The 23,151-nt window shown below is 37.6% G+C and overlaps 1 protein-coding gene across 5 annotated transcripts; it reads left to right on the forward strand.

Moving 5' to 3' along the window:
• The first annotated feature begins 37 nt into the window (after positions 1–37).
• On the forward strand, positions 38–21,686 carry BBS12 (Bardet-Biedl syndrome 12). Of its 5 annotated transcripts, XR_006779896.2 has the most exons (4): positions 38–177; positions 7,589–7,651; positions 18,026–18,149; positions 21,083–21,686. XR_006779896.2 is itself a non-coding variant. In XM_045799037.2 (3 exons), exon 3 carries the CDS (start codon positions 9,454–9,456, stop codon positions 11,593–11,595), a length of 2,142 nt encoding a protein of 713 aa, XP_045654993.1. In that variant the 5' UTR covers positions 38–177; positions 7,589–7,651; positions 9,444–9,453; the 3' UTR covers positions 11,596–12,646. The 5 variants fall into 5 exon arrangements, 2 of the variants coding, with proteins under 2 accessions (XP_045654993.1, XP_045654994.1); XR_006779897.2 differs by lacking the exon at positions 18,026–18,149; XR_006779895.2 differs by lacking the exon at positions 21,083–21,686 and having other exon boundaries at positions 18,026–21,076.
• Positions 21,687–23,151: the final 1,465 nt, after the last annotated feature.

Consider the following 23,151-nt stretch of genomic DNA (forward strand, 5'->3'; position numbering starts at 1 on the left):
TTAGCGACCAGCCCCACCCATCCGCCCCGCTGGCTCCGCTTCGCACATGCGCAAGATGAGGGCGGAGAAGGGGGCGTCTTCGTCCCGGTGCTTCGTTGTCCCAGTGCCAGGCAGAACGTCGTCTGAGGTGGGAAGCTGGGATCTGAACCCTCGCGTGAAGATGGAGAAGAGAGCGAGGTTAGTAACGAGATGCTTCCACCGACAGCTAAGGCATTAGTGCAGACGCGGAGAGTCTTTATTTGCTTTTTTGACCTCTTCGTGCGCCGGAAGAGGATGAGAATGAAGGGCCTGGCGGGCCGGGTAAATTGGTCCAGTTTTGGTTTGCCATCCGGCTGGGATTAACGGAGTGGAGGGGACTGACCTTTCCATGGGCCGCTAGGTATTTCTCAGCCTCCGCAGTGTCTGGGGCTTGACCTTTAGCATTTCCCTCTTACCTGGTTCGGAGGGATTCTGGCGCGGTAGCCGAATGGCTGGAAGGAAGTGGGTATGGGGGCAGGATGGGTGTTGGGATGCACCAAGCCTCTCTGCATAGGAAGAGTTTTTACCAAAGTTGTAGTATTTATTTGCCAGGTAGGACTTTGTCTCCAACCATTGTCACGACCAGACACCTACCCCACTGTCACCCTCAGCCATTCCTGTGGTTGAATCCCAAGATTTGGCCGGCTTTCCAGCCATATCCAGTATAGATCCACAGTCATGAGTCAGACATAGCCTGATAATCCAATTGACTTGAGTTACTGCCGGGATTTAGAAGCCCGTAACTCCTGTAAATCAAAGCAAATTCTTGTCCAGAGGGCCAGACTTGTTGATTTGTCCAGTCGTGAATCTGGTCGGAGACCAGCTAAAGGGGGAGAGAATGAGGTGGACGTCTGACTTCCTGGTGGAAATGAAGAGGCGATAGTTCTTTAAAACTTCTAACAATAATTCCTTACACATCAGGACTCTTTTTATGCTTCCTGCAGTACCTTCTGCAAAGTAAGTACTTTTTTCCAAAAACCATTCTGGATTCTCCAGCATTCTCCAGTTAAAAGGAACGTTAACTTTTGCCCAGTGTTGTTGTTGTTTGTTTTTTTCTTCATCCCACTTATCTCCTTGAAGTCAGGGCAGGAAAAATGTACAAGTACAAAGTACATTCTTGAAGCAGTCTCCCAAATCACTGTTCATACTGTAGTATGTAGAAGCATGGTACGTTTTCCAAAACCATCATCCTGTCGGGTTCACAGTATATGCCAGTCAGATACCCAAGCTTTGTAATCATAGATAAACAACACATTAGAATTCTGGAAAATAGGTAAGTTTATTCTAATATTAGAAGTAATTTTTCTGTATAAAATTGTTCCGGTAGAAATTATGCAAGTTCAAGATATTTTGTGAATTAAGTAAAATGTTCATTCACTCAATTATAATACAGTAGACGCTTAAACAACAAGGATTTGAACTGTGCGCGCCTACTTATACATGGATTCTTTTGGAGATTTGCTGCAATTTCAAAAAACTCCGTGTTGAACTTTATAGCCTAGAGATACTGAAAAAAAATTTTTTTAAGGTATTATTGTAAGAATACAGTATATAATACATGTACCATATAAAATATGTATTAATTTACTGTTTTTGTTATCTGTAAGGCTTCCAAACAACAGTAGTCTATTAATAGTTAAGTTTTGGGGGAGTCAGGATTTATATTTGGATTTTCAGTTGTGCAGTAGTCCAGGTCCCGAACCCCTGGTGTTTAAGGGTTAATTGTATTTTGATTTTTCGGGCCATTAGTCTCACCGGGAAAGTTGCTCTTGATGAGTTTCAAGGACATTTACTTCATCTTTACTACTAATATTGAGGGGATTTCTGAGACCCAGAAGTGAATAGTGACCAAATATACAGAACTGAATTCTAACCTAGATCAATTTTGTTCTTATGGCAATTAAAAGGCTCAGTAATATGTTAATCTGCTTTTATATCACTTTATGATTTAGGCTCTTATATTTGGGAAATTAACTTCTAGCAAAAATGATTTTTTTATTATAGCCTCAGATTGCAATTTCTAGGTCTTGGGTCTAGGAACTACTTAGTCTTGAAAAATAGCTCTTACTAATCCAATTGTATTGTGAAACCTTAGTAGTAGTAGTAATAATAATAATAAGTCTAGGAAAATATTAAATCCATTGGCACTCTTAATTCTACTAAATTTACTTAATGCTTTCCACATGTCCTTTACTGTGCCAACTATTGGGTGAGTTTGAAAGGAACTGAGTGTAGAGTACAAAGATGAATAAAAGCAAGGAACCCACAGATTAGTGGGGGAGAAAGGCATGGACATAAATACAGAGTTTTAAATTCAGGATGCTAAGTGCTTTAGTAGATGTGTGTAGAAAGTGCTTGAGCACAGGCAGGAGACACTACTTCTTTCTGGGGCACTGGAGAAGGTTGTATCAAAAATGTGGAGCCCTGCGTCAGGCTCCCTGCTAGCAGGGAGTCAGCTTCTCCCTCTCCCACTGCTCTTCCCCCCACTCATGCTCTCTCTCACTCACTATCTCTCTCAAATAAATAAATAAATAGGATTTTTAAAAAATGTGGCATTTGTCTTGGGTCATGAAAGATATGTAGCATTTGCCAAGGTGAAGAAAGGGAGGATATTCAAATCTGAATATAGCATGTGTAAAAATGAAAATAAATGTATGTTCTAGTGTGGCAAGATCATAGGGTTTATAAGGAAAGGTGGAAAATGAGTCATAAATTACATTGAGGTCCAATTATGGGACACCTATGTCAAATTAAGGAGTAAAGATTTCAATCTCTGAGATAGATATTTTTAGGCAGTGGAGTGCTTTGATTAGGTTTGTGCTTTGTAAAAATAATTCTGACAACCATGTGAAGGAGGAACCATTTTGGAAGCAATTAAGGGGGTCTCAACTAAGACAGTGCCAAATAGGAATCATGTCAGCTCTAAAGGTGATTGAAACTTAAATTTTGGTGGAGTAATACTGACAGTGGCATCTGTTTAATCTTGTCAGTTTTGTACTTAAAGATAGCAAATACTGTGAGAACCATTCATTCATTTGCTCATCAAATATTTATTGAGTGTCAGCAGTGTGTCAGACAATATTCTTGGTATGTAGGATTCCTCAGTGACTAAAATTGTCCTCCTGGGAATTACATTCCAACAGAGGGAGATGATCAATAAATAATAAATAGATATGTAAACTGTGTACTACTTTATAAGGTGGTAAGTGTTATGGAAAAAAGGAAGTAGAGCAGTTAAAGGGAATCCAAGTGTAGAGGGAAAAGAGTTTGTGGTGTTAAATAGGGTACTCAAGGGTAGACCTCATTGAAAAGGGTAAATTTGAGTAAATATTTAGAGGTGGTGAAGCAATAGATTTCTCAGGGATGAACATTCCAGAAAGAGGGAATAACTGGAACAGAAACTCTAAGTTAGGGAGCATGACTTGCAGAGTGCTCGAAGGATAGCGTAGTAGGAAACAGAGGGGTAAGAGGGAGGAGTGTAGATTATTAGGGCTTTATTAAGGCCTTGATTTTCATTCCTAGTGAAATGGGAAGGTTTTGCAAGATTTTGAGTAGAGGAGTGAAAGACTCTGAGCTGATTTTTTAAAGGGGCTCCTGTGTCAGACAAAGGAGTAAAGACCTTTATGTTCCACATTGAAGGTTTTTAAATAATGGAATATGATTAGAGTGCTATATTGGGAATAGACTGGAGATACACAAACTGTTGATTTTGATAATGAAAAAAGCTAATCATACCTGTCAGAATATATTAATATTTTTATTTTTATTTTTTTAAGATTTTATTTATTTATTTGACAGAGATAGAGACAGCCAGCGAGAGAGGGAACACAAGCAGGGGGAGTGGGAGAGGAAGAAGCAGGCTCATAGCGGAGGAGCCTGACGTGGGGCTCGATCCCATAACGCTGGGATCACGCCCTGAGCCGAAGGCAGATGCTTAACTGCTGTGCCACCCAGGAGCCCCATATTAATATTTTTAAAAATTCAACTCCTGAAAAGTATTCCATGTCTTGGTATTCTAAACCAAATGCCTTAAACAAGACTAGACATGATACTAGGAAAAGAAGGATGCTTTTGATGTCAAAACTCACTGAAGTAGTATGACTGTGCTTCTGTTACACACTTAGAAAGTTAGAGAAACATTAAGCAGGCAAGTAAAGTTGTTAGGGAACCCAATAATAAAACAGCTGTTTGTGGAAAACGTTGGTGCTGAGGTATGGCAGAACAAAAATCAGAGTGTGTCAATTCAATGGCAAGAAAAGTTACCAGAGATGCTTTTTATCTTTGAAATTATCTATTTCACCATCCTCTTCACTGTCTTTGCCTTTTTATACTCAACTTTTTAGAAGATGAGGGATTTTTGTTTGAGTTTTTATTTTATGTTAATTAATCTCTACAAAATAATCATTTAGGAGCTTTTCTAAACTTAGGAATGCTAAGACTTTTTTTTTAATTGCTGCTGAAACTTGGAATAGAGTCTTCAAATGCTGAAATAGCATTTCTCTTGAATATTTATTTGTTTATTCCTTTTATTGAATATAGTTAACACAATATTATGTTAGTTTCAGGTGTACAACATAGTGATTCGACAACTCTATATGTTATGCTATGTTTATCACAAGTGTAGTTACCAATTATCACCATACAATGCTAATAGAATACCATTGACTATATTCTTTATGCTGTGCCTTTCATCCTGTGACTTATTCCTTCCATAATTGGAAGCCTGTACCTCCCACTCCCTTTCACCCCTTTTTGCCCATCCCCTACACTCCTACCCTCTAGCAACCACCAGTGTGGTTGTTTCTGCCTTTTCTGTTTGTTTTGTTTTTAGGTTCCACATATAAGTGAAATAATTGGAATATTTTGAGATCAGTTTTATGTAACTTTTTGCCTGTAGATTAGTTTTGTTTAAATAATTTCATGTCTTCTCTGGGAAAACTGTTTTGACATAAATTAAATACAGACTTTGAAAGTTTGAATAAGTTTGAAATAGCCCATGACTTTTTCCTTTTGTCCTAAATTCTCTATGAGTTTTCCGTTCATACGGTAATATGTTGTGATTTAAACTTAGTATAAAGAGGAAACCACAAACAGAGACTCTGATGCTTGGGGGGGAAAAGGGCATATCCATTTTAAGGGTATGAACAGGCTTGGAAGAAGGCAAGAAGTTTTGGAAGTGGAAAATGCAGTGGAAGACTCTACAGGAGAAAAGGTGAATCTCTATCCCATTGGGTAGAGGGGCAGCCAGAAGACAGTATTGTATAGTAGTTAATAGCATGGGACTCTGGCATTAGACGAATGTGGATTTTAGTTCATAACCTATTATTTACTAGCTGTGAGATTTGGTATGTTACTTATCTGTTTTTCTTTTTAATAGATTAAGTGTATACATACTTCATAATATTATGAGAACTATATTACATAATGCATGTAAAGTACCTCATACTTAATAAGCTTTCAGTACTTGTTAGAAATGAAAAAACAAGCAAAAAAAACAGCCCTATTCCACAAATTATTCTGGAGCAGCTGGATATCCAGGAAGAAACAAAATGACCCCTACCTCACACCATTTACAAAAATCAGTTTAAGATGAATTATAAATATAAATGTAAAAGCTAAAACAAAAAGAGCTAAGTTGGAGGAGTCACACTCTCTCACTTCAAAACTCATCACAAAGCTACAGTAATCAAAAAAATGTCTTTGGGCACCTGGGTGGCGCAGTTGGTTAAGCATGTGACTTGATTTCGGCTCAAGTCGTGATGATATCAGTGTCATGGGATCATGTGGTCCTGGCTTAAGGATGGACATATAAACCAATCAGATATAATTGAGAGTCCAGAAATAAACCCAAAAATCTATTGCCAGTTGATTTTTGACAAAGATGCAAAGCCATTAATTGGGAAAAGAATAGTCTTTCAACAAATTATGGTGGGACAATTTAACATCCAAATGCAAAAGAATGAAGTTGGACCCCTACTTCATCCCATATACAAAAATCAAATGTATCAAAAATGAACTTAATATAAAATGTAAAACTATAAAATTCTTTGAAGAAAACACTGGGTCAAATCTTTAAGACTTTGGATTTGGCAATAGATTCTTAGATATGACACCAAGAGCATGAGCAACAAAAGAAAAAATAGACAAATTCAACTTCGTTAAAATGGGAAACTTTTATGCATCAAAGTGATTATCAAAAAAGTAGCAAATACAACCTACAGAAAGAGAAGATATTTATAAATTGTATTTTGATAAGGTTCTAGTTTCCAGAATATGCAAAGAATTCTTACAATTCAGCAACAAAAAGACAATCCCATTTTTAAAATAGGCAAAAGATTTGAATAGATATTTCTCCAAAGATCCAACCAGTACATGAAAAGATGCTTATCATCATTAGTCATTAGAGAAAGGCAAATCAAAACCGTGATGAAATGTCACTGCACACCCACTGGGATGTGTATTATTATAAAAACAGAAGAAAAAAAAAAAAAGCCAAAAGAGAAGATATGTATTGGTGAGCATGCTGGGTTGAATAGTGTTCCCTCCAAAGTCATGTCCACCCAGAATCTCAGAATGATTTTATTTGGAAATAGGGTCTTTATAGAAGTAGCTAGTTAAGATAGGTCATACCAGATTAGGTTTGACCCTAAATACAAGGAATGGTGTCCTTTTAAGAAAGCCATATGAAAGAAAAACAGATACTGAGTTTTGCTACTGAAAGCCATGGACCTCCAGGAACCAACTAGGAGCTGGAAGAGCCTTCCCTAGAACCTTCAGAAAAATCATGGCCCTGCAGATACCTTGATTTCAGACTTCTGGACTCCAGAACCGTGAGAGAATAAAAATGTATTGTTTTAAGCACCCAGTTTTTGGTAATTTGGTATAGCAGCCCTAGGAAATCAATACAACAGGATGTGGAGAAATTGAAACCCTCATATATTGCTGGTGGGAAAGTAAAATAATTTAGCTGCTATAGACGACAGTTTGGCTGTTCCTCCGAAAGTTAAACATAAAATGACTATGTGACCACTCCTAGGTGTATACCCAAAAGAATTGAAAACATACTCAGACACTTGTACACAAATGTTCATAGTAGCACAATTCATAGTGGTCAAAAGGTAGAAACAACTGAAATGTCCATCAACAGATAAACAAAGTGATACATACATACAGTGGACTATTACTCAGCCATAAAAAGGAATGACGTACCAATACGTAATACAATGTGGACGAACCTCAAAAACATTATGCTAAGCGAAAGAAGCCAGACACAAAAGTTCACGTATTGTGTGGTTCTATTTATATGAAATATCCAGAATAGGTAGATCCATAGACATAAAAGATTAAAACCATAACGTTTTTAGAAGTATAGAAGAATATCTTTTGTATTCAGGAGTAGGCAAGACTTTTAAAAATTGAACCCAAAAAGCAATAACCTTTTATAAAAAGGAAAAAAAAAAAGATAAATGAACTGGGGAAGTACATTGCCAAGCAACAAGAAGGACCACTTGAGGTTTGAAATGATACCAGCATGATTGTGTTTTGTGTTTGTTTTTCTATTTATTTTCAGCTGCAGTTAGGTAAGCGTGGAGTAGACAGAGTTGGATTTCATCAAGATTAGTGGCCGTGCAAGGTAAGTAGGATGAACCTAAAGAGAGATAAGGATTTTGAGGATATACGTGCAAGGGAGTGATTGTAATAATTGACAGATAGGAATTTTAACTGGGTAAGTAGAGAATTGATAATATGGGGGAGAGGGGTGAGGGACAGCGAAAGCATGGTAAGATCAGATAATTGTAAGATATGATGGATCTCAGGATTAAAATATTGGAATCCTAGAGTATGTTTTGATGCCATCTAGGGATATGCCTGATTGTATCAAGAGTTTATTTTTATTTTATAGAATTGAAATTTTCACAAAACAGCATTTGAACCTGAGTTCAAAAAATTCATTATACCTTTTCCTAGACTGTATTAGCTTTTCTCCTTAGTCCTTGAAAGCTTATAGGAAGCTACTCTTGAGGAAGTTGTGTCATGGCTTCCTCCGGATCTTAAGATATCTCAAATAGTGGTGCTCCTCAGCTTCAAGGATAAATCCAGGAATTATAGAAACAAACTCATCAGATGAAGAGCAAAACTCTAAATTGCTAGCTTTTTGATATTTTGGATTTAAAAGATTTTGATAAAAAATATCATTCAAAGAATTATAAAGTCTTGGAGTTGGAAGAGAAGTTTATATTATCTACAATTTTAGTTATAGTCCTTTAACTGAGAGCTCATGCCTCATGAGATAGGTCATTTTATTATAGACAGCTTTTCAATTAAGGGGTATTTTATTAAAAAGTTCTTTTTATTGGACTAAAGTTTTTAAGTCTTACTAGTTTTTGATGTGGATTTTGAAATATTATGTGGAAAAAGCCTAATTGCTTTTGAACTTCCCTTTAAATAATACTTTTTTCCCCTTTACATTTTAATCAGTAACCAAATCCATCCTCTCACCTACATCCCTCTTCCACATTCCTTATCTAGATAACTATAGATGATTCTTAGCTGGCTTCTCTGCCTCCAGTGAGGCACCCACCCCATTCATTCTCTGTGCTATCAGAGTGGTGATCTATCCAAAACACTAGCAGCAGCAGCAATAGTAGTAGTAGTACTCAGAAGGGATTATGTGCCAGGCATTGTTCTAAGCACTGTACTCATTTACTCCTTATAATAACCCTATAAAGTAGATTGTGTTACAGTCCTTATTTTTCAGATGTGGACAGAGTAGTTAAATAACTTGATGAAGTTTATATAGCTAGTAAGCATTGGAGCCAAGTTCAAATCCAGACTTCTAGATTCAGAGCACATGCTTTCAAACTCTACATCAAGCTGTTTCTTAATCTTCCTTACTCAAAGCACTTCCGTGGTTCCCATCGTAGGATCAGGTTTGACATGGCACAAAATGCTGTTCATGACCCAACCCCTTTTCTCTTCTAGAGCTTCATCTCCCATTTCCTACTACTTTCTTATATTCCTAAAAAACTAAACCACTTACATTACCCCAATACACTGTGTTTTTTCACATATATGTGCATTTACTACCACCTGCTTCAACTTGCTAACTCTTTCAAATTATTCTTCAGGACTCATTTCGGGCATTGCCTTCTTCTGGAAACACTACCAGGATCATTGCCTGCATGATCCACTCCCTCTATTGGATGAAGTGTTCCTTCTCCACATGCCCATACGCAATATCATTTATCGCAATTTATTGCAATATTGCGAATCATTATAGTACTGTTATCATTGCACTGACCATATTTAATGGAAACTCTATATAAACTCCTCAAAGGCAGGGACTATATCTGATTTTTCTTTTATAAACAATTATAACCATGAATTACACTGAATAAATTTCCAAGTTTTTATTTTATTTGCAGATGATGATTCATGGTGATGGCTTGCAGGATCATAAATAAAAGAAGGCACATGGGACTTCAACAACTTTCATCATTTGCAGGAACAGGAAGAACTTTCCTAGGCCCATTAAAATCATCTAAATTTATTATAGATGCAGAGTGTCATGAAAGTGTATTGATCAGTTCAACAGTAAGGCTTCTTGAAAGTTTGGATTTAACCAGCGCAGTGGGACAACTTCTCAATGAAGCAGTTCAAGCACAAAATAACACATATAAAACTGGAACCAGTACTCTTTTGTTTCTCGTTGGTGCATGGAGCAGTGCTGCTGAAGAATGTCTCCATTTAGGTGTCCCCATTTCATTAGTAGTGTCTGTAATGTCGGAAGGCTTGAACTCTTGCATTGAAGAAGTAGTTTCCCTTCAAGTACCTGTCCACAACGTATTTGACCATATAGATAGCACAAAGACATTTTCCGGACTTGAAACATTTAGCGTCAGTTTGTGCCCTTTTCTACAAATCCCTTCAGATACTGGTTTACAGAAAGAGCATGATCTCAAAGATGTTGCCTCTCCATCACTAACCATTTACGATCTTTCTGGGATACCTGTTAAGTCATCTAAACTCCTTAGACCTCAGGCTGAAGTTGAAGCCGATAAAAACAAGGTACAAAATCCTCAAACTCTGAAAAACAGTCTGCTCACAGGCAACCATTATAGAAAGTCAGTACTAATCCACAGTAGGCATTTTAATAGAACAGATAATAATCAGTGGATAAACAAACAAGATGGATTTCTAGAACAACATGGTGCAGCTCCTCCCAATACTTACAGATGTAATGATTTTGTAGAGTTGGAGATGGGTTTGAGTCACGGAGATCAGAGCAGCATGAAATTAGTAGATGAAGCAGTACGGCTGCAGTATCAGAATGCAAGTATGCAGCAAGGCAACTGTACAATGCCGTTTAGGTTTGACATTTCAAGAATCTTCACGTGCCGTGTACCAGGTGTACCTGAAACTTTTTCTTGTGCCTGTCCAGGATTTATCACTGTTGTGTCAATATCTAATACTACTCTGATCAAGGAATTACAGAATCAACCTAACCGGATTATTCTCATCGAGGGTGACCTCACAGAGAATTATCGCCACTTAGGATTTAATAAGGCTACAAATATTAACACACTGTTAGAAAGCATGAAGGTTCAACAAGACAGCTCAGAAGAACTGTGGACAAATTATGTATTACAAATATTAATTAAGTTCAATGTGAACCTCATCCTGGTACAAGGAAATGTGTCTGAACACTTAATTGAAAAGTGCATACACAGTAAGCGGCTGGTACTTGGGTCAGTGCATAGCAGTGTGATGCAGGCTTTTGCAGAAGCTTCAGGAGCAGTACAGGTGACCTACGTCACACAAGTGAATGAAAACTGTGTAGGCAATGGGGTCTCTGTGACCTTCTGGAGAAGTATTCCCTCGGATGTCATAGATAGTATCAACATAATCACAATCGTGATAAAAACAGAAGGAATTAATTTGGTTACAGTAGTGCTCACTAGCCCAGTCACTGCACAGATGCAATCCAAAGAAGATAGGTTCTGGACTTGTGCCTATCGTCTTTATTATGCTCTAAAAGAGCAAAAGGTCTTCCTTGGAGGTGGTGCAGTTGAATTTTTGTGTCTTAGCCATCTTCAAATTCTTGCAGAGCAATCATTGAGTAAAAGAAATCACGTCTGTTCAGGATGGCTTCATAATACTTCCTCTTGGCTGGCCTCATCTCTGGCACTGTACAGATCAACTGTGCTTAAATGCCTGGCAAATGGATGGCACAAATACCTTTCAGCTCTCATATATAACACGGCCAATTGCTCATCAGAATTTGAAGCCAGCACAGTCATTCAGCAGCATCTACAAAATGCCACAGACTCTGGCTCTCCTTCATCTTACATCTTGAATGAATATGGTAAACTAAATAGTGGAATCTTTAATTCAGGCATTTCAAATAAACTGGAACAGATTCCAAGAATTTACGACGTTGTTATACCAAAGACTGAGGCATGGCGCCGAGCTTTAGATTTAGTACTATTAGTACTTCAGACAGACAGTGAAATTATTACTGGACTTGGACACACACAGTTAAATTCACAGGAAACAGAGGGCTTTTTATTTTTGTAGTGTTATTGGCTAAGTCTATGGGAAATAATATTTTGTAATATATCATGCTAATAATAAATTTCCTAGTAGCCAATTCATAGTGCCTAAAATGCCAGCCATTACCAAGAAGAAAATTATTGATGTCTGTCAATAACTGTAGGGTCTGAGATTTCACCCAACTAGCAAGCTAACAGGGTATAACGCCTGTAACTATTCCATGGTATGTATCTCAGGATACATGAGACACTTGGATCAGAGACAAAGCACTTTTATTATTCACAATGCAAGTGGTAGCCAGAGCTTCCTGTTGGTTTGTAACCATTCCCATTTCTCTGAGCCCCATAAGAGCAGCATAAAAGGCCAGTGATGGAATCCTGCACACACAGTGGATTGTGTCATGGAAAAGAACGCTGAGCTTAGGACATTGACTGCTTTTATAGTGACCAGAAACAATCCTGTTTTTTTGTCCAAGGGGCATTGTTACCTTATGCTTCAAGGTTGCTCAGTGTAAACACAAGCCTGAGACATGGACTGGGTAAAGATAGGTCAGGTCCTTGCATTCATGGCATACCCAGAAAGTATGCAGTGTCGTTCAGAGCCCATAATGGATATCCTCTTCCAACTACTTACTTCTTAACCTGCATACTCTTAACCAAATTTGAATTTTTATGTAAGAATGCCACTCTACTAGTCTGATTAATCTGATAAACAGGTTATTTAGTCAATACCATACCTATTCATTTGGTTTCATATAGCAGTTAATTAAGGCTGCTATTATCAACAGACTCGACTCTACTATTATCAACAGCAGCAGGATGAAGCCAGTCTGCAGTATTGACCTCAATCATGTCCCCTAGGGTCTTGAATTTAGTCAGTTTTAAATTCCAAGGGGGGGTCTGTTTATTAGCTTGAATGTATTGTAAGACCAGTGTATCATACATCATGACCCACACAAGGGACCTTTGACTGAGTTACTGATCTTGGGTGTCAATGACAAAATTACAGGGTGCAATAGATGGGCCAAAAAAAAATCCCCCTTCCCTAATGGAGAGACCTACTGTGGTCTTTTTTTCCCACATACTAGCACATAACCCCAAGTCACACATTGTCCTGGTTTCTGTGTTTGTACATTTTAAAATCACATACAACAGCTGCCATCGATGGCATTATGAACTGCCTCCAATACTGAATGAGAGTCTTAATAAGGAGAAAACATTTGTTCTTTTGACTCCCAGATGGATTAAGTGCTATGACTCTGTCCAAACAATGCTGAGAAACTACTTGGCAAACAGAGTTCTGAATTTTGTTTGGGTTTAACAGTCACTTCTACTGGTAGAGGTTGATAATGGCCACAGTCAAAACCATTGAGACAAGCTTCTAAGTTTACCACCAGAACATCATTTATATAGTGAACATTTGGGATATCAGAGCATAGAGGCACTCACACTAAATCCCAACCCACCAATAGGTTAGGATGGGTTAGGGCATGGTAGTAGATGGCAGGAAGTTTGTCTCATTTCTCTATATGAAGCAATGGGAAAATCTAAATGGGAAATCTCCTCTGGCACTTTATAAGCATTTACAATATAAGCGTGTAACACCTCAATACCAGTTAGGTATTTTCATAACAATTTGTTCTTATACTATCAGTTGATTTTAGTCACTTTATCCCCTGTATGGGAGCTTTAACGATTGCGATGAGATTGTTATCTCCCTGGCTGGGAGCTCAGGAAGGAGCCAGGGGTAAGGGCTGCATCCAAGGAGGCTCTTTTTTTCTTTTTTGACCCCTGTCTTCAGTGTTGGTACCAACTTCTTTCCTGTGCACTTCCCAGTATCTGGGGAGCCCCCAGACTCTGGGGATCTTTGTTTTTTCGCCCTCCATGTAACACTGCACCTCTTCAGTGTCCTGCAGCCTTTGGTACATTTGACCACCCTGTGCCCAGTACCAACTTCCCCTATGGGACTGGGTAGAATGGTGACTTGAGCACCTGTATCTAACAGCTGTAAAAGTTTGAGTCACTTTCTTCCCCTAGGTTTTCCCATCACACTTGGCTTTTTCGTTAAAGCAACTGAGTTCAGGGTAGAGGGTAAAGGAGTTATTAAGAAGTGTAGAGGGCACATATTGCATGGTGCGCTGGGTGTTATACGCAAATAATGAATCATGGAACATTGCATCAAAACCTGGGGATGTACTGTATGATGAATAATATAACAAAATAAAAATTATTAAAAAATTAAAAAAAATAAATTGGAAATACACATACACAAAAGAAGTGTAGAGGGAGAGAATGGCTCCATGCCAGTAAGGAATGTTTTGCATTTACTTTTGGTTTTGATCAGCTGCCCAACTTGTGCTAAACAAATTTGCAATTTTGGTCTACTTGAAGTTTTATTTCCTCATTGCTGGTAGCATTTGTTTTAGCTTTGAGGACCCCTTCACAGCAATAGCCACACTTCTTGGCTAGAGCCCTGGGGCATGCTGCCTTGTTTTCATATTAATATCTAATATCGTTGCTTTTCCTACCCTGAGGTGAGTGAGCAACAACCAATACACCATTTGGGTGGCTTGTTTAAATCCTACTTCTCACTGCTTAGCCTCCAAACATAAATTAACAGGACAGTGGGGGACTCATTCCCCTTCCCCTTTCCCACTACTTAAGTGAGAACATTTACTCTTGGATCCAGGGAGTCATATCTCTTAACCCAGAGGAATGGGGCTCTCATCTTTTTCAGAAACCATGACCCTCACAGCCAAAACAGTCAAGAACTGTGCAGGGTCTGAGATTTTACCCTGTTTACAAGCTAACAGTTAAAATTTAATGGGATACTGGCAGAAAGCAGAATCCTAGATCAGAAACAAATGACTTTATAGTAGCCAGAGCTTCATGTTGGTTTATGTTGTTTCTCTGTCCTTTCAAGTCCCACAGGGGTGACATAAAGAGCCCATGATGAATGCCTGCATGCAGAATAGGCTGTGCTATAGGAGAGGAACAACTAACTTGGGCAAATCACAACCTTTATAGTAAGCAGAAGTAAGCCTGTTCTTGGTCTGGAGTGAGATATTACATCATCATTCAAGGTTACCCACTGGAAACACATCCCTGAAAAATGGCCTAGAAAAAGAGCTCAAATCCAGCAAGAACATGCAGGGATGCTGAGAGTCCATAGCATTCTGTGTATCCCAACAAAGTCTTGCTCTTTTGCCACTTAGCCATTAAATGAACAAGAACTGAATTGTGTGTGGAGTTGATTAGAAAAGCTCTGGGGAAATACTAACAGTAGTAATTAAGTTATTGATTACCTACCATGTTCCAGGCACTATTCCAGATTCTTTACATATTGTATTAATTTGCTAGGGTTGCCATAACAAAATGCCACATATTAGGGGGTTTAAACAACAGAAATTTGTTTTCTCTCAATTCTGGGGGCAAGAATCTGAGATCAAGGTGTTGTCAGAGTTGGTTTCTCCTGAGGTCTCTTCACTTGTAGATGGGTGTCTTCTCCCTGTGTCTCACAATGTCTTCTCTCTGTATCTGTGTCCTAATTTCCTCTCCTTGTAAGGATACCAAGTCATAATGGATGAGGGCCCTCCCTAATGACCTCATTTTAACTTAATTACCTCTTTAAAGAGCCTGTCTCCAATACAGTCACATTTTGAGGTATTGGGGATTAGGACTTCAACATATGAATTCAGCCCATAACACATATATTATCTCAGTCTTTGAAACATTTATTTTCTCCATTGTATGATGTGGAAATGAGCTTAAGAAGGTTAAGAAACTTGCCCAAAGTCTTACAGCTAGTAGGTAGAAGAGCTGGAGTTTACACTAAGATTTTATTTGGCTCCAAAGTGTATTTCTAAGTATTAACTGTGGAAGGAAGCTTTTTCTGTAAAGTAACAACAACGAAACAAGAAAAGAGTGTCTAGTTTATTTATAGAGATAATTTAAATGTATTAGAAAATATAACTCAGTTATCCTCTACTCAGGTAAAAGAATATGACTTTTGGTGTAGGGGTTGCCTTAAATGTGGTCACATGAAAATCTTGCACAGATAATCATTCCAGTTATATATACCATCTTTGTTCAAAGTTAGAATAAAAACAACATTAAGTGTTGAACTGTTTTTTAAAATAAAGTGTATTATTTTACTTGTGTAGATATTGATACTTTTACTCTCCTGTGGACTATTAACATTTAGTTTGTGTTAAAATATTATGAAGATTATGAGCACCACTAATATTAATGTAGATGCTCAGCTCACTTTATATAATAGATGTTTTGTGAAGTTGGTATTTGCATGTATTAGTAGTACTATTAAATATTTAGGAAAATCTTGTTATAAATACTTTCCTTTGACACTAGAAGTCTCATTTTAATACAGATTTCGTAAGTTCATTTTGTTTCCAGATTGTAAAAAACTTTGTACTGTTATGTAGTTTATCAGCTATTTTTCTAATTCTTACAAGGAATACCTTTAAGTTTTAATTACTCAAGGCACTGTCCTTGCAAAGGGACATAAACTTGATTCGTTTAAGTAAGTGGGTTTTTCAGGAAACCCTATGCATAAGCAGGTAGACATTTCTCAAAAGACTAAAGAAGTGTTGACATCTTTGAGACCAATCTGCTTCTTTAATATTATAAACTACAAAAAGGTTTGCAGTTATCCTACGTCCACATCATAGTCAGTCTTCCCAAAGATAAGTAACCCTTCCTGGACCAGGGGTTAACTGGCTCTTCACAAAATAATCTTCGAGAAATTCCAGCAATGGAATCCCTACATATTCAGAATATGGCCAGGTATACCTGCCTATCTAGACACTGGACAGATGCAGGAGCAAAAAGGAAGTGGGAAGCAGCAAGAGTGAAGGAGTTACTTCCAGGTCATTGTAAGCTATAGTCCCCAAAATTGTTGAAAGGACTCCACCTGAACAGAAAGATGGGTAAACATATTCGAGAAGTAGCTCACAGGCATCACATTCTGGGTGAGTGCACAGCAACAACAAAAAGGAAAAACACCCCCGCTTCTACGTGGATGTGTAGGTGAAAGAGAATTGACTAGTGCTATAGTTATCTAAGCTCTGAAGAATATCAGAAATATCCAGCACATGCTTCCTTCCAGGATGACTGAGCCACACTCTGAGGAAAAAATGATTGGAAAGAAATAAAATAGAACAGGACAGGAACATTTGAAATAAAGGAGAGGGAAGATTTACATTGGGAATGGTAAAACAATCTCATTTTGTTTTAGGCGGGGTGGCCAGCCGACTCAAGATGAAAAGATCTCTGAAAATAAATGTAACCTTGAAGGCAAGGTCTGTAGACTTCTAGGAAACACAGTGCTAAAGGCAGAAAATCTTTCCAACCAGTCTTAGCTTTGACAAATAGAGAAGGGTTACACAAAAGGCTCTATTTCTGGTTCTTCATTTATAACAGGTGGGAGACCATGAGCCATGCAGCTGAAAAATTGACCCTGGCCCATCCACATCTCCATAGGAAACCCCTCTATGATGGGATCCACAACAATCCATGTAATTTGGACGTGAGGGGAAAAAGAAATGCTATTTAACCTCAAATGACCTTTGTACAAGAAAGAGATTAAAATGGATTAAAGAATTTTGAACAGACCATGAGAACCCACAAGAAAAAAAACTCTAGCTATAACGCAGATGAAAATATTTTTAAATGAGTTAAATAATTTAGATTGAAGTTTTTGAAAAATCAGCACACATTAGAAATGAAGTTCTCAGAAATTAGATGGCAAACAACAGCTTATGGAAAGACAACTGACAAAACTCAGAAAAGAGTTGGATGAAATTACAAGTAACACAGGAGCACATGGAGTCCGCAGAAAGCATGGTAAAGGAAGTACATTTCTTTCCCAGGAACTCAGGAGAGGAATCGCTTTCACAAACCCTTCTAAATAAACTTCCATAACAGAGATCTGCACTGTATCAAGTTTTTTTTTTTTTTTAAGATACTGACTTTAATGGCCAAACTTTACAAAGGATGACTTTTCTGTATAAAGCACAGACCAGTATAACATTAGAGTCATCCTCTGGAACTTTACAAAGCCATTAATGACTCATTTAAGTGCAGGAGCAGTCCTTGGCTCACTAGTTCATGCCATCGTTCAACTCTACAAGGCTCTGTTTCGTGAGGGAAAGCAATGGTACGTCAAAGGAGTCCTGGGTCTCTCAGGGTGCCAGTGCCTTGCAGTCACCAAAAGACAGGGTTTCCATGAGCATAGCTTTCCAGGCCCACAAACTTTTGTCAGGTTAATAAGAGGTAATCCTCATCAGAGGAATTAACTCTTGTACTAACCAAATTCACAAGAGAATTGTTGTGTAAACCAAGATGCTAACTTCATATTTGTATTTGTAACATAACTACTAGAAAAAGCAGAATACTCATGAACTGAACCAAGAATTGCTTTTTCCTATGTCTGAAAGTCTCTGAGAAGCTAGGAACATTGCTTGTTGAGGCTGGAATTGAAACCAAGGGACCCCTCTGATACAGCACTAGCCAGACAGCTCTCTTCAGGACAATACTGGACACCCACCACTAACCAGGAAGGTCAGCTTTTTGCTCACTTCTGTTGTCATACTTTTTATTCAGATGTTAAGTTAATGAGATACTGCTTTCTTTTTACTCAGTTGTATTTCAGACATGCTATCTGGTGGCAGCATCCTGTGGCCCTTCCGATTGTTAACTTACTGATTTGGGGGACATCTCCCCTGTAGTGATATCTAATAACCACAATCACCTACTTCGTGATGTTTATTAAAGCCACCAGAACTTAACCTTATCTCCAGGTTCTGGAAGCAACAGATCAGTCTCCTGTGGACCAACTAGAGGTTCTCCCTTCCATGAGAAAAGAATGATAAAAAGGAGGTATAATTTGGCAGTGGGTCTTGAGAGATGCTAACAGCAGTCAGTGGTCTCTGATGAAGGGCAGATGCAGACAGGTAGGTACAATGTGGTGCAAGAGGAATGTATTAGAATTTCTACTGCCTATATTTTTTGTAATTTTTTAAAAGATTTTATTTATTTGACAGAGACAGCCAGCAAGAGAGGGAACACAAGCAGGGGGAGTGGGAGAGGAAGAAGCAGGCTTCCAGCAGAGGAGCCTGATGTGGGGCTCGATCCCATAACGCCAGGATCACGCCCTGAGCCGAAGGCAGATGCTTAACGACTGCGCTACCCAGGCGCCCCTCTTTTTTGTAATTTTAACTTTTTCTGTAGGTTATATAATTTATATAAGTTTGGTTGGACATATATGTAGATATAAATATGCATATATTGGGTCATATGATCAAAAAAGTTTGGATATCACTTCTCTAGAAGCTAATGGGTACACAAATAACAAACAAATTTATAAATTCTGCATATGGCAGAATATCAATCTATTTTGATAGAGTAGAAAGGGATCTAAGAGCAAACTATTCATTAAATGGTGAAAATCAGGGGTTCCTGGCTGGCTCATCAAGAGTCATTGGACTCAGGGGCACCTGGGTGGCTCAGTTGGTTAGGCGGCTGCCTTTGCCTCAGGTCATGATCCCAGAGTCCCTGGATCTCTCTCGCTCACTCTCTCAAATAAATAAGTGAAGTCTTTAAAAAAAAAAAAAAGAGTCATGGGACTCTTGATCTCATGGTTGTGAGTCCTGTGTTGGGTGTAGAGATTACTTAAATAAATAAACACGTTTAAAAAATCATAATAAAGGGTGAAAAAATCAAATGAATTTTGGTTAGCTCTATCTTCTATATGTAAAAATACTGAGACTTAAAAATATATATATTTTAGTGACATACCCTCAGACATTTTGAAATACTTTTCAATGAGCCATTCTAAAAACTCTAGTTTCTTTGTTATTTTTAATGAGTGACCTTTTAGCAATATGTTTTTATGGAGCTTTTTTGACAGCTTAGGTCTTTAAATAAAGAATACTTTTAAATAAAGAATACTAGAATACTTTTAAACTGTTTTAGATTGACTCCCAGGATAACAAAGTCCATGTTATATGAGTAGCAAGCATGCTGATTTACCTGGGCTGCTTTGTGACCTGACTTCCAGGCTCCTAGATCATGATGTACCAGCTCTTATTTCACATCCGACTGTGTCCTTGATCAATTTTATTACATGTTCTGGCACCTCCAGCCTAAGTACTTTTATTTCTTTCCTCATAGCCAGACCCCATTCTATTTATCTTTAACTATGTACCACCTTTTTCTCTTTCTTCCCTATTCACACATCCATCCTGCGAGTTTGTTTGTTTTTTGAAGTACATTCATCTTTAAATTCTTTCCATTATTCTTCAAGAACATTTTTAGAGTAAACTCTTAATCTCTTTTCCCCCTACACACCAAAGTAATGTTTTATATTTGGTATACAGCTTTCTAAAGCCCTGTCTATATATATGGATGTATATGTGTTTTTTCTAATAAGTGGGCTCATACTAAACACACTGCCATATAACCTACTTCTGTCAAGTAATATATTAAGAGATTTCCCCAATATTATTAAATAGAGTTCAGTAAAATAATTGTAATGGTATCATATCCCCGTATAATAACCTACTATAATTTATTTAATCCATATCCTATCATTTGGCTAGTGTTATAAAGAAGGCTATAAAAATGTATTTGTACTGAATCTTTTCTCTTATTCATGATTATATCCTTTGGATAAATTCTTAGAGACAGATATTGGGTCAACAGTTAGGTGGACATTTTAGCATTTCTCATATATTTTTGCCAAATTGTTTTTTTAAAAAGCTCTGCAAATTTAAGTGTCATTTCCACAGCCACTGTCAACACTGGGTATTAAAATTTTCTTGACTAATTAGTGAGAAAATGCAATTTCATCTTAAATAATCTTTAAGAAAGAACAGTGATTTCTTTATATTTTTAATGTTTGTAAAATATCTATATTTTCCTTTGATTTTCTTCCTTTGGTGTTATGTTTAGAAAGGGCTTTCCTACTCCAAGATTATATTACAATTGCCTATAGAGACTTCTAGTAATTTCATGGTCTTATTCATCTTTCACATTTAAATATTTATCTGGGATTTATTTTAGTAGGAGATATAAGATTCTAAAAGAACTTTTTCCAAATGGTTATCCAGTTTCAACGTCATTATAGGATTTTTGTTGCCCACTCAGATATTTCTAGCAGTGAGGAGGAAATTCTGACCGAAAAAGGGAGATGGTCTCAGTTGCTAAGACACATTTTCATGGGCTTCCAATTATGGATTCATACTGTTCACTGTTCTATCATTCTTTTCTACAAGCATAGCACCATATACTATTGGAAAAGGAACGGTGCAGAAACATGTCAAACTAACAGTGATGAGAATGAAGGCATCATCCCCTTGATAAAAGTCTTCCTGTGCTATATTGAGAGCTACTCTCCCAAAGAAGTGTTTTAAAACACACTTTTGCTTTGTAAGGGTCATCAGAGCTTTACCCTGGAAAAACCTAAAAGAGTTCTTCTTTCTTTTGACCTGTAGGTGGCAAACTTCCACTCTTATCTGAAAATTTTGACCTGCTGGTTTCAAGTTCACAAAATGAAAGGTGAGATTATTTTAGTGTGGGTTAGCATAAATATAAAGGTTAGGAGATTTAAGTAAAAGGATAGTGAAAGTAAAAGACACTTCCTTTTTTATTATTGTATGTTTTGAGGTGATCGGAGACATGGGTCATAGTCCCAGCTCTGCTATTAACTGGCTATGACTTTGGGAAGGTAATTCAGGTTCTCTTGGCCTCTATTTTCTGACCTTTAAATCACAAAGTTGAGTGAGGTCATTCCTATTATACCTTTCAGCTCTAGATTTTATGATTCTTATTACCAATTTAAATCCCTGACAGATTTTGAGCGATAGCGAAACTCATTTGAAAGGGGGCAAAAATGTCAAATTGTTCTTTTAAAAGTCCCTGAAAAAATTCTTAAAAGATTATAATGATTAGGCCAGACTTTAAAGTTGATTACAAAAGCTGTAGTGCATGATGTCTGTAACACTGGGGTTTCAAAAACTGGCCATTTATAGATTCAAACGACTTATTTTATTACAAACCAGAAGTAATACAATAGAGAGAGAATTTTTTTTTTTTTTTTTTTTTGAGTAGGCTCCATGCCTAGCACAGAGCCCAGTGTTTAAGCCCAGGGGCTTAAACTCACGACCCTGAGATCAAGGCCTGGGCTGAAATCAAGAGTTGGACGCTTAACCAACTGAGCCAATCAGGTGCCCCATAACTTTTTTAATGATAGGAAAAAGAATTAACTTAGATCTTTTGTTACCACAGCTGTATCCATAAATTACAATGGGTTCAAAAGAAGCAAATAAGTTATAAATCTGCAAGAAACCAGAATATAAAATATAAACCCCAAAGAAACTGGAATAACCTATGCATCCCTTTTGTGGATGGGAGATAAATTAGTGGAAATTAAAAAAGAGAGGGCACCATTGAACGTAGATATATTTTTCCATACTACAAGAATAAAAATATTTTGAAATGACAGGAAAAACTAAATGTGACACACTATTAAAAGCTTGCTATTTTAAATGTATAATTATATATAATCCAGAGAGCAGTCAGGGTACCCTAAACTTGGGTTAAACCTGACCCAAATCTTAAACCCAGTTACTCTGATATCAAAAACACTGGCTCAGTGGGTGGAGGGTGAGACTATTGATCTTGGGATTGTGGGTACAAGCCACACATTGGGCGTGGACATTACTTAAAAAATTAAAAAGATTTAGAATTTTATTGTGCCCCCCCAAAGACACACACACACACACACACACACACACACACACATTTTTGCTTCTCTCTGCCTTTTATATTCTATTGGCAAACTATTTTTTTCTTTCCCTTTCCACCCTTTACTTCTCCAATCTTAGTGTCTACAACTAATCTAACCATTTATATTATGCACTTCATGAGTTGTTAAAAGTGCTTTAAGATCTGAGTAAGTTATAGAGCGGGCAGATGTCAAAATGTGTAGTGCTGACCTTTCACTATTTCCTCATTATACCCTTCTTTCTTGCTTTTCCTCTCTCATCCCCCATCCTTCTTAATCAATAAAATTATCCTAGTCTCGGGGCGCCTGGGTGGCACAGCGGTTGGGTGTCTGCCTTCGGCTCAGGGTGTGATCCCGGCGTGATGGGATCGAGCCCCACATCAGGCTCTTCCACTATGAGCCTGCTTCTTCCTCTCCCACTCCCCCTGCTTGTGTTCCCTTTCTCTCTGGCTGTCTCTATCTCTGTCGAATAAATAAATAAATAAATAAATAAATAAATAAATAAATAAATAAATAAAATTATCCTAGTCTCAAAAGAGCTCTTCTTATATTTGCCCTTGACTACAAACTCCCATTTTCCAAAAAGGGCAGTTCTCCCTAAGAGGATATTAATAAATAAAATTTTCTCCATCTAATTTTATCCATAAGCTTGGCATTTAAGTTCTCATTTGAAAAAGAAGAAACAGAGATGCCTGGGTGGCTCAATCAGTTAAGCGTCTGCCTTCAGCTCAGGTCATGATCCCAGGGTCCTGGGATCCAGTCCCACATTGGGCTCCT

This window comes from Ursus americanus, chromosome 13, assembly GCF_024610735.1.
Source record: "Ursus americanus isolate L20-20 chromosome 13, mUrsAme1.1.p, whole genome shotgun sequence".
Classification (NCBI taxonomy): domain Eukaryota; kingdom Metazoa; phylum Chordata; class Mammalia; order Carnivora; family Ursidae; genus Ursus; species Ursus americanus.

Coding starts and splice junctions, on each gene's coding strand:
- BBS12 (XM_045799037.2), top strand. CDS start 9,454: ATGGTGATGGCTTGCAGGATCATAAATAAAAGAAGGCACATGGGACTT.